The sequence below is a fragment of the Mauremys mutica genome, chromosome 8 (assembly GCF_020497125.1).
Source record: "Mauremys mutica isolate MM-2020 ecotype Southern chromosome 8, ASM2049712v1, whole genome shotgun sequence".
In the NCBI taxonomy this organism is placed as follows: Eukaryota; Metazoa; Chordata; order Testudines; family Geoemydidae; genus Mauremys; species Mauremys mutica.
Window position 1 is genome coordinate 66,431,159 of NC_059079.1, and position 14,006 is coordinate 66,445,164.

The 14,006-nt window shown below is 52.2% G+C and overlaps 1 protein-coding gene across 8 annotated transcripts in view; it reads right to left on the reverse strand.

The window, feature by feature from the left end:
- LOC123376123 (myomegalin-like) overlaps window positions 1-14,006 on the reverse strand; it is a 159,515-nt gene that overhangs the window by 88,616 nt on the left and 56,893 nt on the right. For 7 of the 8 annotated variants that reach the window (XM_045027893.1, XM_045027890.1, XM_045027892.1 and 4 more), the window contains 4 exons: window positions 11,989-12,065; window positions 3,692-3,815; window positions 1,542-1,714; window positions 760-877 (listed from right to left, as the gene is read on the reverse strand). In XM_045027893.1, the coding sequence (XP_044883828.1) occupies window positions 760-877; window positions 1,542-1,714; window positions 3,692-3,815; window positions 11,989-12,065 (492 nt within the window). Of the gene's footprint in view, window positions 1-759; window positions 878-1,537; window positions 1,715-3,691; window positions 3,816-11,988; window positions 12,066-14,006 lie in introns of those variants that run through there. The other variant, XM_045027899.1, reaches the window with a different exon arrangement.

Consider the following 14,006-nt stretch of genomic DNA (forward strand, 5'->3'; position numbering starts at 1 on the left):
TAGGAGGCAAGGCAAGGCAAGTCCCTCCAGCAAAATCCCATTGTCCTATCTGCACAGGACACAAGGCCTTGCCTAACGTACTTGGAGACGTATAAAGAAATGGATGAGTGCTAGGCATTAAATCACCACAGAATCCTGCCCCAGGCAAATCCATTGTAAGAGAGTTAGAAAACAATTCTACCCCGCTGCCTGGTCCACACTTACCAGACAAACCGTGCCAGTTCACTTCTGGTGCCATTCCACTGAGGTGAGAGAGGGACACCTGGCCCAGTGCCTTCACCCAGCTCAGCAGGAACTGGTTTTAAAGCTTGTGGACTGGGAGAAAAGGTCCCCAAATCATGACTGCTCTCCCCCCGCTTACTCCCCCCCACACAGATGCACACACAGAGCCTTATGAGTTAAACCCAACCGTGATTTGCTAATTGGTGCATGAAGTGTGACCAGGGGCCCCAGTGCCAGGTTTCCACTCACAGAAGATAGATTTGGCTCAGATGGGCTGAGAATAACAATAAAGAATACAGTGCCACTCGGCTCTTATCAACCCAAGATTGCAAAGCCCTTTACAAAGGAGGTCAACACCATTACTGCCATTTTATCGATGGGGAACCTAAGGTACAGGGCAGGGAAATGACTTGCCTCAGGTAACCCAGCAGGCCAGTGGCAGAGCTGGGACTAGATCCCAGGAAATGGCCCAGCTACATGTGAAGGAGGGACACGTTGGGATGCCTCAGACTATCCCCTGCACAGCTCCCATCTCACCTGCACCTCCATTTCTCTGGGCTCCTCCAGACGCTGCAGCAGGTTCTGCTTCTCTGTGGCCAGCAGCTCAATGAGCTCCTCTCTGGCACTTAGCTCCTGGATCAGCTCTTCAATGCGTCTGCCAAGGAGAAAATGGCTTAGTTACCTTGGGAAGAAGAGGAGGATCTCCGCTAAAGGGCTCTGTGTTCAGCGCAGGACACAAGGCAGCTTCACATCACATTTGCAGAACTGATTTTGGAGCCAGCCAAGGTGTGGGTCAGTCCCCAGAGTAAATTAGAGCAGCCTTAGGGTTTACAACTGACAGCTCCTAGCCCAAGAGGCTGTTTCTGGAACAGTCCAGAGGGTAGCAACCTGCTGGCCACACACCTCCCGCCACCCATGCCCCTGTGCTGGAGGTGCTGCGAGGAGCCGGGGAGTGCACAATCACTATGTTCTCTGTACAGCACCCAGGGAGTCCTCTTATGTGGCTTAACCCATCCCAGCCAGCCAGTACCACCTGGATCAGCCAGACACTGCCCCCTAGCAGGATCCCCCACAAGGGCTCACTGAGCCCTGGCTCTGCTGGATGCCAACCTCCACCCCATCCTGCAACCCTGCTCACCCAGGCAGTGACTGGTCCTGCTGTCATGAGGCCCAGTGTGGCGCAGCAAGCTCCACTCTGGGGTCTCCAAGACAAGGATCCCTCTTCTGAACATCCCAGCTGGGCTACCTGCTCTGTGGGCAAGGGGCCACCAGCCAGGAAGCAGCAGAGGCAAGTCACTGGAGTGACCATGGCTACCTACTTGTCCTTCTGGGCCAGTGCAGCGCAGTGATCATCACGCGGAACCTGGGCTCCTCTCTTCTCCTCCTCCTGGGTGAGCTCCTTCAGCTTTTTGGTTAGCTCCAGGCATCGTCCCTTCTCAGCCTCCGCCAGGGCTGCCGTCCTCTCCGCCTCGCTCTTTGCTAATCTGGCCTCCTGGGGATGGAATGTGACATGAGCCAGACTACTCACGCCACCCAGGCAGAGAGCCACAACCCCGCTGGCTTGTGAGTGGAAGGAGAAGCAGCAATACCAGTGGGCAACTGCTGCATCCAGCAAAACCAGACGTGCTCCCTCCTGTAGGCTGCAGGGTTTGGGCAGAGGATGAAGGGCTGGGCCTACTGACCTGAACTGCTGCAAGTGATGACTGAATTAGGGCCACGCTACAGTCACTAGCAAGTGATGCATCAGTGCTAACATTTGTGGGACCTGCCACTGACATTCGAGTTCAAGTCCCACCAGGAGCTGCACTACAGCCCGTCCTCTTCAAACTCGCTTCAGCCTGTCTCTGCTGAATTGGGATTAAAACCCAACAGCTGCGTGCCCTGGAAAGCTCACTTGGAGCAAGCTCACTGAGCATCTGCTAGGGCTCCGGGACTCTGCAACTCGCTCCCCACCTCGCCTCTGAGCAGCCTGAATTAGATGACATGCTGCAAATGACACCTCTTAGAGAGGACATGAGCTCAGGGCTGGGGTACGAGTGCTTCCCACAACGATGGAGGGCTTTCTGGAGGTGGCTGTAATGCTGCTGGGATACAACTGTGTTGCTAATAACGTGTTAGGGTGCCCAGAGCTGGGACTGGGCAGCTTCTTACTGTTATTTCATTCTAAAGGAATAATGAAGCCCTGCTTACAATGTACCATCCCTATGGGGCCACATGGGGAAGAGCAAGGGATACTGAGTGCAGGCAGCTGGTGAGACAAGTGCAAATTCCTCCCTGCAAAACACTGTCAAGTCCTCCCAGGACACTCACTGCCTTAAATCCAAGAGAGGAGAAATATCACAAGAATACAAAAAATGTCTAAAATCCCTCCCCTGTGATTTCAGGTGCCTCTATCCTTTTCACTGAAGCCATGATCCCCTGCCTTCATTTACAAAACCTCTTCTCTCCAGTTCTTTATTTTAAAACCCAAGGAAATTAAGCGAAAAATAAAAAGCCCTATGACTGCGATGGGAAGGTTAAATACAAACAGTGCCATAACCGCAACAAGGAAGGTTCTCCTAGAGCCAGTTGTGCTCCCACAGTATGGATTACATCCTGGCCAAGATGTTCAAATATAGGGTGGCTCCTAAATCTAGATCTAGGCTCCTAAAGAGGTGGCCTAATTTGCAGAAGTGCCAAGTGCTCAGCAGCTCCCACGGACTTCAGCTGCATCTGTATAATTAGTATATGAAGGAGGAAGCTGCATATCTTCACTGGAACAGATTGGGTCATCACAAATCTGTGTCCATGACCCAAGGGAGTCTCTCAGAGATGCCAATCTCTGCACCTGTCGAAGGAGACGAGAGCAAGGACAACACCAGGCTGGGAGGGGGCGGCTATGCTGACGGGCTCTCTCGTACCAGGACGGCAGAGCTGCCCTTCCAATGGAAAGAACAGGAGGTGGGAGTCAGGGGCCATGGAGTCCTGCAACTGGTTCCTAATACCCTGCAAGTAGCCACCCTGCAGGCCTGGCTCCCTCACCCATGTGCTGTGGGTAAAGAGAGAGGGCTGGAGGGCTCAGAGCTCTGTCTGATGTAGATACAGAGGGAATAACCAGTGGTTCCCTAGCCCATTGAGGTGGAGGAGAGCAGCTGGGGCCTCAGATTTTTTTCCCCAATTCCCCATGGGCTAAGGGGAGTCCTGAGGGACCTCGAACTCCATTCCCCATAAGCAAAGAAAAGTCACAGAGACCAAGAGTCCCGCTCCTTGTGTCCCATGGGGGCCTTGCCGTGGGGCCCAAAGCTCATCCCACATGGCAAGCCCAGAAGAACTGAGCCCCCTGGGATTTGGGGAAGAAACTGGGACTCCAGAATGGGCAGAGGGGGCTGGCAAAGAGAGAGAGCCAGGCCCCACTTGGTCTCAGGTGGCTCTGTGCTTCTCTTCCATGGCTGACGCCACACGGCGGGGGCACGTGCCCCACCCCACTCACCTCCTGCAGGAGCTGGATCTTGTTCTCCAGGAGCTCCGACACGTGCTCCGTCTCCTGCTGCCGCTCCTCGTAACAGCGCCGGAGCTCTGCTTCATTGCGACTGGTCAGGTTCTCCGCAGCTGCCCTGTAAGACGTGGCACCTGCCTGTCAGAGAAAGGGGCAGCCCGGTACCGCCCGGCAGGGGCTGGGCTGCAAGTCAGGCTGTCCCCCAACAGCCGCCTCGGCTCGCTCCACTCTGTCAGTGTCACAAACGGGGCCCAGACCTGGTTCCAACCCCAGCACTGCTCTGGGAGGCCCCACCTGGTGCTAGCAGCACAGGGAGAGCTAGCGCAGACCAGCATGTACAGCCACACACCCACTGCTGCGCTCAGTGGGGTGAGCATGGGAGGAATAGCAGCGGCTGCTCTACTCCATCGCTGCACCAGGCCCATAGCAACAGCTGCAAACTGCAGAGACCTGAGCGTGGCCTCCTGGTCCCCAGCACCCAGAGAGGGACTGCAGGGGAGGATGGGGCACTAAGCCAGCTCCCAAAGGATCTGGGCCTGATTCCCCACTGCACCAGTTTGATGGCACAGAATCAGGCCCCATCTGTTCACCTCTCCCCAGGTGGAGAGCCAGATCCAGATCTGAGCCTGGTCTCCAGCTTCAGGCAGTCAGGGCCGGGGCATGCTACACAGACACCAGGCGATGTACCAACCCCTCTGACCCATTCCACTCTGCCCCCCTCCACCCAAGCGCAGGCAGTTGGAACAAGGAAGGTGTGACGTTATGAGTGTAATATAATATCTCATTGAAAGGTGACAGGGCCAGAAAAAGTTAATTAACTCACAGACTGACCTGACCCATGGCCGAACTTTAGAGACTAGTTAGGAAGATATGTAAATGAATAGAGGTTTGAAATGCAACCTGCATTGTTAGAGGTAGAAGGGTAGGTTTTTGCTCAGGTCTTGTGATGTAAGCAAACAAGTCTTGTCTATTGCTATAGCTTTAATTCAAAGATCAAAAAAGGAATATTAACATTTATGATGATACTTGAAATAGTATTATTGTCTGTGTCTCTTTGAAGGTTGTGGTAACCTGTATCTGAACTGTTTAATGGATAAATTACCCTCTGCTAATTGCCAGGATGTTTGGGAGAAGGAGAGTTAAGCCTATTGTTTTCTCAGGCCAAAAGGCTGCTGGAAACATATAAGAACCCTGGGACACGATCCTTCTTCATCTCAGATCTGCTCTGGGTTTCAAGAGGGGGAAACCTTAAGCCATAAGGACTGAGATCCCCAGTCATCAACTGGAGCCACCCTGAATATGAACATTGGACTATAACCTATGGACTATTTCTAAAAGGACTTTTGGCAACTACAAACTCACCTCTGCTATGTATCTGAACCTCAGGAATTGAATTCAAGTCTGTATGTATATTGATCTTTTAACCAACATTCACTCTCTTTTCTTTTTTTAATAAATTTTAGTTTAGTTAATAAGAATTGGCTATAAGGCTGTATTTTGGGTAAGATCTAAGTTATAATTGGACCTGGATATGTGGCTGATCCTTTGGGATTGGAAGAACTTTTTCTTTTATATGATGAGATAAGATTTTCAGTAATCATCATCATATCTGATGTGTGTGTCTGGATGGAGGCCTAAGGCTGGGTACTTTAAGAGAACTGTGTTGTCTGGACTTCTAAGTAACCAGTGAGGTACTATAGAAGCTGTTTTGTGCTGGCTTGGTAACCTAAGTTGATCGCAGGATGACTATGAGTCGGCCGTTAAAAAAGCTAATGCGGTCTTGGGATGCATTAGGCGAGGTATTTCTAGTAGAGATAAGGAGGTGCTAGTCCCGTTATACAAGGCGTTGGTGAGACCTCATTTGGAGTACTGTGTGCAGTTTTGGTCTCCCATGTTTAAGAAGGATGAATTCAAACTGGAACGGGTACAAAGAAGGGCCACTAGAATGATCCGAGGAATGGAAAGCCTGTCGTATGAAAGGAGACTTGAGGAGCTCGGTTTGTTTTCCTTAACCAAAAGAAGGTTGAGAGGAGATATGATTGCTCTCTTTAAATATATCAGAGGGATAAATACCAGGGAGGGAGAGGAATTATTTCAGCTCAGTACTAATGTGGACACGAGAACAAATGGATATAAATTGTCAGTCGGGAAGTTTAGGCTTGAAATTAGACGAAGGTTTCTAACCATCAGGGGAGTGAAATTCTGGAACAGCCTACCGAGGGAAACAGTAGGGGCGAAGGACCTCTCTGGCTTTAAGATTAAGCTTGATAAGTTTATGGAGGGAATGGTTTGATAGGATAACATGATTTAGTCAATAGGTCAATAACGTGCCACCACTGGTAATTAGTACCGAGGGTCAATGTTGGGATATTGAAAGTCTTTTTCCTGAGTGTCTGGCTCGAGAGTCTTGCCCACATGCTCGGGGTTCAGCTGATCGCCATATTTGGGGTCAGGAAGGAATTTTCCTCCAGGGTAGATTGGCAGTGGCCCTGGAGGTTTTTCGCCTTCCTCCGCAGCATGGGGCAGGGGTCGCTTGCTGGAGGATTATCTGCTACTTGAAGTCTTTAAATCAGGATTTGGGGACTTCAACATCTGAGTCAAGGGAGAGAATTATTTCAGGAGTGGGTGGGTCAGCTTTTGTGGCCTGCATCTTGCGGGAGGTCAGACTAGATGATCATAATGGTCCCTTCTGATCTTAAGTTCTATGATTCTATGATAAGTATTGGAATATCCGCCAGCGTTTGGGGTTTGTCTGCCCCGTTTTGTTTGCAGTTCACCCTAATTGAGTGACCTCAGCTGGCTTCCACGGGCAGCACCGTCACAGAAGATGTGAGGAAGTAGGAACACTGTGGCCCCAAGCGGAGCAGATGGGCCTCCTGAACATCACACCAGCTAGCCCTGGCCGGGGAGGGGCGAAGAAGAAGAGGCACAGGGGAAGGACCCTAGCATTTTGGAAAGGCACCTGTGAACCAGAGGGGACACACTTTCCCTGGCTGTGCTGCTGCTGCCGATCATAGGGGGGAGCCTCCCCTCACTGTGCAATGCTCCTGGCGTCCCAGGTACTGCATGCTGCCAGGCTGTCGCTCCATACCTCTTCCCTGCCGTTCCAGTGAGGTTCCCCCATGGCTGCAGCATCCTTCCTCCAGGAGCAGCAGTACAGCCTGTGCTCTCCCCTCCCAAGTGCATGGCCAGCTGCAAGCTTACAAGGAAATCCAGTGTAAGCAGGGGCTGTCTTTCCATTCTGTGATTGCCCAGCACCATGGGGCCTTGGTCCCTGACTACAGCTCTGGGATGCTATTAGGTTTCCATTCAGTTGCCTGCCAGGCTGAGATAGAATGGGCGCAGACATTGGATCTATCTGATTGCCTCCCTTTTCCCATACTCTGCCTAGATCAGTTGTCTTTCCAGACTGTTCAGAGCTGTGTCTTCATATGTGCAGCACCTAGCACGACAGGGCCTCGCATCCAGATTGGACTCCACTGTAATATGAATATTCAATGGGAATAAAACGGTTCCTTCTCTTTACCTGCCTAGATCTGAATTCAGAATTTCTTCTTGTCCCCTGTCACCTCCATCACCAGACTGAGCCACTCCTCCCCATCCTGCTCACAGCAACTGGGACATCAGCCGTTCTCTCAAGGGACACAGCGCTCAGGACATGGCAGGTCACAAAGGGAAAGGGCATATTTTAAACTGGGAAGGTTACTGTCATGTGAGCAGCTCTTCATCCGTGGGTTCTATTCCTGCTTTGGGGACTTCTGTGACACAGACTTTTATTTTTAAATACAAACGCTTTGCAAAGTAGCAAGGGTGGGAGAGAGATTCACGTGCTGAAAAGCCCATGGGATTCCATCCTGTTTGCAAACAGACTGTGTTCCTGTCCTATGCGCAGTCAGTGATGCGCCCCCAGCCAGCACAGGAATCGCCCTGCCCTCTGGGAAACAGGTGGTGCCTGATTATTTTTAGTTTACAAACAGCTGTGCCTGCTCATGCTGCATCTAAAATGTTAAACAATATCAGCCTCTAAGCCCGCATCTCCCTGCCTCCATTGAGATGTACAGCACATGTTCAAACCCTCTCCAGTGCTGACAACTCTTGGGATTTTGGAATGAGAATGGGGAAGGGATCTTCAAGTCCTAGCTCCTGGAGTCAGATGATTACGAGACCCTCAGCTTTCATGCAGAAAACTAAGTAAGTTGTGTGTCCTCCTGGTTGCAGAGAAAAAACCACAAAAATGTGGCCTGACTCAACCCTGAAGGCTCAGAAACTAGAAGACAAAGAAACCCAACCCAATATTTGTTATTGTGAAAATATGATTTCTGAGCCAACTGTGTGATTTTTTCAGTGCTTGGAGCTGGCACTACTGCTTCACTCTGCCTGTTCTCCTAGTCCTTCCTGGCTGGGGATAGGCTGAGAAAGGGGCCTGCAGGGAGCCTGGGAAACACACTCTTCCAGGGACAAAGGCCCTGCTTACACAAGGCAGGGAGATTAGCAGGATGTCTGATGCACTGAAAAGCAAATCTCTGTTAAACAAACCACTTGGAACACAAGCCCACAGAGCTGCTCATACAGGATCTAAACCTGGACATATTCCTGGGTGCCTAAGGGTCCTTTGCTGGCATTATTCAAAGAGTACATCCAGTCATGGAGGGAAAACTAGACCTCAATGTAAAAGGCCTCTTTGCACAGCATCATGTAGAAAAACCTCTAACAGGGGCACAAGAGCAGCTCTCCTGCAGCCTCTCACCCCTGGGACAGCTTCCCAGATCAACAGGCCTCTGCCTGCCCTGCCCCCAAGCTGCTCAGGGAAGGGGCTGGAACTGGGGGAGCAGGGGCTCCGGGGTGTTGTGTTGCTGTTGCTTCAGGCACCGCCCCCAGCAGCTCCCATTGGCCAGGAATGGGGAACTGCAGCCAATGGGAGCTGCTGGGGGCGGTGCCTGAATCAACATCAACACACACACCCCTGTGCCTCTCCTCCCGCAGGCCTGCCACTTCCCAGAGTAGCGCAGGGGAGGCAGGCAGGGAGGGAGCCTGCACTGCCCTGCCCTGCCCCCGGTGCACATCGGGCTGGAGCTGCTCTAGGTAAACACTGGGGGGGCGCAGAAAATAACCTTGCGGGCTGCGTGTTTGAGACTCCTGCCCTAGACGGATTGAGCAGGGCTCTCAAACAGCAGCACGTCTCCCTCTGCAGGAGCCAGAGACATTCCCCCTTCACTCCTAGAGGCTGAGGAAAAGCCCCCAACCCTCCCAGCAACGGGTGGGAAAAGCCAGGAGTGTGCACCCTGGGCTTCCCACCAGGTAGCTGCCCTTGGACCTCTTGGCTACCTGTCTTCTCTAGTGGGTGTAGTCCTTTGGCTAGCAGGCATCTGGTCGAACCAGTAAAGGTTACAGACTGAGAACTGGCCCCCACACGTAGTGAACAAGGGGTTAAGACGAAGAGCGATGGCTCAAGTGAGGGGGAGGGGGGTCTATGAAGGTGCCCCAGCCCCAGGGATCAGTCCTGCACAATTTGACACTGTAGACCCACCCATATGTCACTGAATGGAGTTGTGCCGGGGCAGGGCTAATGCAGAGAGGCTAGAAACATGAGCTGACAATCAAAGCACAGATTTGGCTGGCACAAGGCAGCTAATGCACATAAGGGAAATGATCGGAACTGGAGAGAGATACTCAAAGAAAAGAGATGGGCTGAGCACAGAGAGCAGGGGAGAAGGCCGCAAGGGAGACTGAGGTGTCAATGCAATATGGCTCCAAAAAGCCAGTGCTGTAGACAGCCTGTCCATCAGGACTCTGGCACCACCACACCCAGAAGAGCACACCCACCTCTGGGCCCCTCAGCACCTGACAGAGAGGGACACATTGTGGGAATTTGAGGGGATCAGGGAGCTGGAGGGACTGGCTGAGCAGCCACTCAGGGTATGTCTACACAGTGGCCAGGAGGTGGGATTCCCGCCCCGGGATGTCTCTCAGGTCTCCCCTCACAGCCACACCACTTTCCAGACACTACTTCAAGCAGAGCTGTGGGTGGGGGCATCACACCTCCAGCCGCTGTGCAGACCTACCCTATGGGGGGGTCAATCTCCAGCAGCGAGGGGCTCCTAAGGCTGGGCACAAAGGGCATTACCTGATGATGATCTGAATGTTAGTGCTAACAGCTGGCAGGAGCCCCATTACCAGCTGGACTGGAAAGAGCAGAGTGGGGAACCTCTCTGAACCGGCAGCTGGCCGGCCTAGCTGGCTTGCTTACTGAAATGGCTGAGATCTGCTGCTCAGCACCTTCTGCCATCCAGTCAGAGTTTTTCCATTTCAAAACAAAGTAATCGCTGCTAATCAGATACTGTGAAAAATCTCCTTGATATTCCTGCCTGGACAGTGATTCTACAGCCCCCTTTTCCCCCCTCCCCCACTTCTCTGTTTTGCCCACTGTGCACACTTAGCTCTATCCACCCCCTTTCACGTATCTGATGCACCAGTCTCACACGTACCACTCCAGCTGCCAATGTGAGTTGCCATTAACTCTCCCCTTGAGTGCCACACTCTCACTGCTTAGAGCTTTATGCCCCAGGAGAATGGAAAGGGCTTTTGTCAGCTGGGAGGCAGAGCCAGGTCAGAAAGGCATTGGGGCTGTCCCCCAGGATCCTTTTCCCTTCCCCAGCAGTGGTGGGCTGGTGGCCCAGTGCAGAGCCCAGAGGAGTGCTCTGCTGAGAGTTTGCTGAGCAGGTGGCTCAGTGCAGTCCACAGGGAGCGTGAGGCTCTGTCCCCACAGGTGGGGACCATGCTGGGGGGGTGCTGTTGCTTCATGCAAAGAACGAGCATTCAGGCTGCACAACAGCTTTATTTATGTTCTCCCATCACACAGCTGGAACCACAGCAGCCAGAGCCCATAGTACAGTGTAGCCTGCCCTGCCCTGGCACTGCCGTACCTCCCAAGACGTAGGGTGACCACTGGGCCCCGCAGCCTTACACAGCTCCAGCGGCCGCTCTGGGCACAGGATGGCGAAGTGGTCTGGCTGCTGCAGAGAAGGAGGGCAGAGAGCGGGCTGGAACTGGGGGTGACGTTGCACTCCATATGATTTTATGAAAATATGCTAATAAGTGTGAATATAACATAACTGGAATATGCTTCATGCAAAAGGTCTCTTGTAAGATATTATTACAAAGCTTATAATCTACTGAGTGTGGTCATCCTATTTGTATTCTTCTATCTGAAACTAGAAATATGAAATGTAACTCTAAGGCCCTATTGTAATTATGCAAAGTGTGGGCCTTAAATGGTGGTTTGGAATCTTGATGGCTCTCATTAACCAGGACAATTGACTGTAGATGGCTCAGTTTACTTGCAAGCCTTCCTGTGGGTCAGGCTGCGAAGAATGAAGGCTTGGGGTCTCACAGGACATGTGACCATGTCACCTGGTACTGGAATCCATCTTAAACCTGGTGCTTTTCCATTTAGAAGGAGGAGTGGGGACCCAGATACAAAAGATTCCCGCTTTGTGCCAAAGCTATAAAAGCGGGTGGATCAGAACAGAAGCTGGCTGCAGTGATGAGAAATCACCTGAGCTGGAACAAGGACTGTACCAGGGGAAAGGATTGGGCCCAGACTAGAAAGGAGTCCGGTCTGTGAAATAAACTTATTGGAACATCTCTGAGGGTGAGACTTATCTGTAATCAGTTTCTTAATGTATTAGGCTTAGACTTGCATGTTTTTGTTTTATTTTTCTTGGTAACTTGCTTTGTTCTGTCCATTACTTAGAACCACTTAAATCCTACTTTTTATATTTTAAAAAAAACCTAACCCCTTTTGCTTATAAATTAACCCAGAGTAAGTAATTAATTCCTGGGAGAGCTGTGCCTATCTCTCTATCAGTGTTATAGAGAGTGGACAATTTATGAGTTTACCCTGTATAAGCTTTATACAGAGTAAAATGGATTTATTTGGTGTTTGGATCTCATTGAGACCTGAGTGTCTGGGTGCTAGAGACAGGAGCACGTCTTAAGCTTTTTCAGTAAAGTCTACAGCTTTTGGGGGATGTGGTTCAGACCTGAGTCTGTGTTTGCAGCAGGCTAGCGTGTCTGGCTCAACAAGGCAGGGTTCTGAAGTCCCAAGCTGACAGAGAAAACGGGCTCAGAGGTAGTCTCAGCACATCAGGTGTCAGTCCCAAGGGGATCTCTGTGACTGACGCCGTCACACTGGGTTTTCTCGGTTCCCCCTCTCAGTATCACGCCCTGAGGATGGGCACCTTTGCAGGGCTACAAGGCCTTGCTGGCTGCCTATGGACAGTGTCACTTACCAAGCCTTATTTAGGGTCTGCTGCTTCTCCTGGAGCTCTCGCTTCAGACTCTCCACTTCCACCTTCAGCTCGATGTTCTGGGAGGAGGAACAGACAGGTAGTTACCCTCACACCCCCAGTGCCCCGTGGCCCTGCCACTTAACCGCCAACCCTGCCCAGGGCCTAGGGACCCCTAGCTCTCATGCCTTCCTGCACATCTGCTGAGCCGTTCACTTGGTCCCCCCTGTAAGTAGTTCCTGTCAGAGATGCTCCATCACCCTGGTCCTGGACAGCCAGGTCACCCACAGAGCAAAGGGCCTGGGTTAAGCATCTCCTCTCAGCCCTTTGTCTCCCAGCTCACAGAAGCTGGTTGCCTGGAGGGGAGATTCTCCCCTGCAAGTCTCCTGGCTGCCAGACACAGCCGCTGGGAGCCTGTAACAAATCTCCCACCTTTTTCTCTAGCTGGTCCCACAGAGGCTGCTTTGGGGTTTAGAGAGCATGGCCTCTTTAAATCTTTTTCCCAGGGGGGAGGAGGAGAGTAAGAAAAAAGGAGGGAAACTCCAGGGGGCAGCCCTGGAGCTCCAGGGAGAGAGGGAGGCAGGAGAGGCCCTGGAAAAGTGAAGCAGAGAGAACCTGCCTGAGAAGGACAGGAGTCAGGAGGAGCCCTGTGCCAGGGAGGAATCGCCCAAGAAGGACAGGCTGGAGCTGGACCCAGTATCACGGCTGCCCAGAGCTGCATGGGGCTGTGAGTACTGGGGCTTGTGACTGCATTGGGAACAAGGAGGGAGGTTGTAGCTAGTTAGTTAGGTGAGGAGGTGGTCGCTCTGTGTGGCTTTGCAGAGTGCGGCAGAAGAGGGCACCGGAGGGGTTTGCTGGGGAGAGTTCGCTGGCGCCGAAGACGACCAGGAGCACCCAAGACTCACCACCAGACTGGAACTTTGCTCAGGACTCCTGAACTCTGTGTGCAGACACACTGCTCAGTGTCTGCCATTTCAGACTGTGCTCCTACTGGGCCTGTGGGGCCTTGGTTTGGATGCAGCCCTGTTTTACTGCTCTCCTTATATTCCCCCTTGTTGTATTACTCCTCTCATCCCTCTGTAAATAAATATCTCCTTTTGTTATCTCCTGTGGGTGTTGGGTGTTCACTCTGGGGGGTTTGGAACAGGTGCCCCTGGGGTGGAAGGGATTTCTCCTGCTGCATTCCTGCACGCGCCTTCTCTTGGCCAGAGCTGCCTGCAGAACAGACTCCATCTTGGCCACAAGGGTGCTAAAGTTACACCAGCAATCCCCAAACACTGACTTTCCCAGCGCCCCAGTTGGCTCTTCAAGACCGAAACCCCTCTGCAAGCATTTATACCAGGCTCCTTATTACCTCTGCTGAGCAGCTAACCCCACCACCGCATGGACCTGATCCAAACAACTATGTCCACTGACTTCGAGAGGCCTGGATCAGGCCCCACCTAGGTAAAATAGGGCCTAGTGTCTCCCCATCCCCAGCAGCTGAGCTGTTGTCCCTACCCAGCACAACTTTCTCCAGAAATGGAAGCTGAAGGAGTAAGTTTCACATTTACTACAAAGCAGCAAAACCTGTGGTCTAAACATCAAGTGAGCAGTTTCTGCTGCACCTAGCTACACTGACTGCACCTGGATCCCCTGCAAGGAGGGTGGACAGCTGCTGTCGCTCTCCTGCCCAGCCCTGGAAGGAGCTCTGTCCACACCCCCTCTCCTTGTGAGTGAGTCAGACCTCTTCGGGGGTTGGACAGGAGACCTGCACAGCGGCTGTAGGCGACTCAGTAGGCAGCACTCTTCCCCCGAGTCAGAGCGTCCTGTAGCATGGCACTAGGGGGTTCTGTGCAGCCGGAGAGGCTGGCTTTAACGAGAGACAACACAAAACCCTTTCCATTTATGGTCATCAAAGCTCCTGGTGGGGGGGTTGGTTGTTTTTCTTTTAGCCAGGAGAAGGGGTGAACCCCGGCATCCTGGCTAGTCTCCATTAGGGACCATTATGTCCTGCTTCCCTCAATCCACCCAGCAATTCT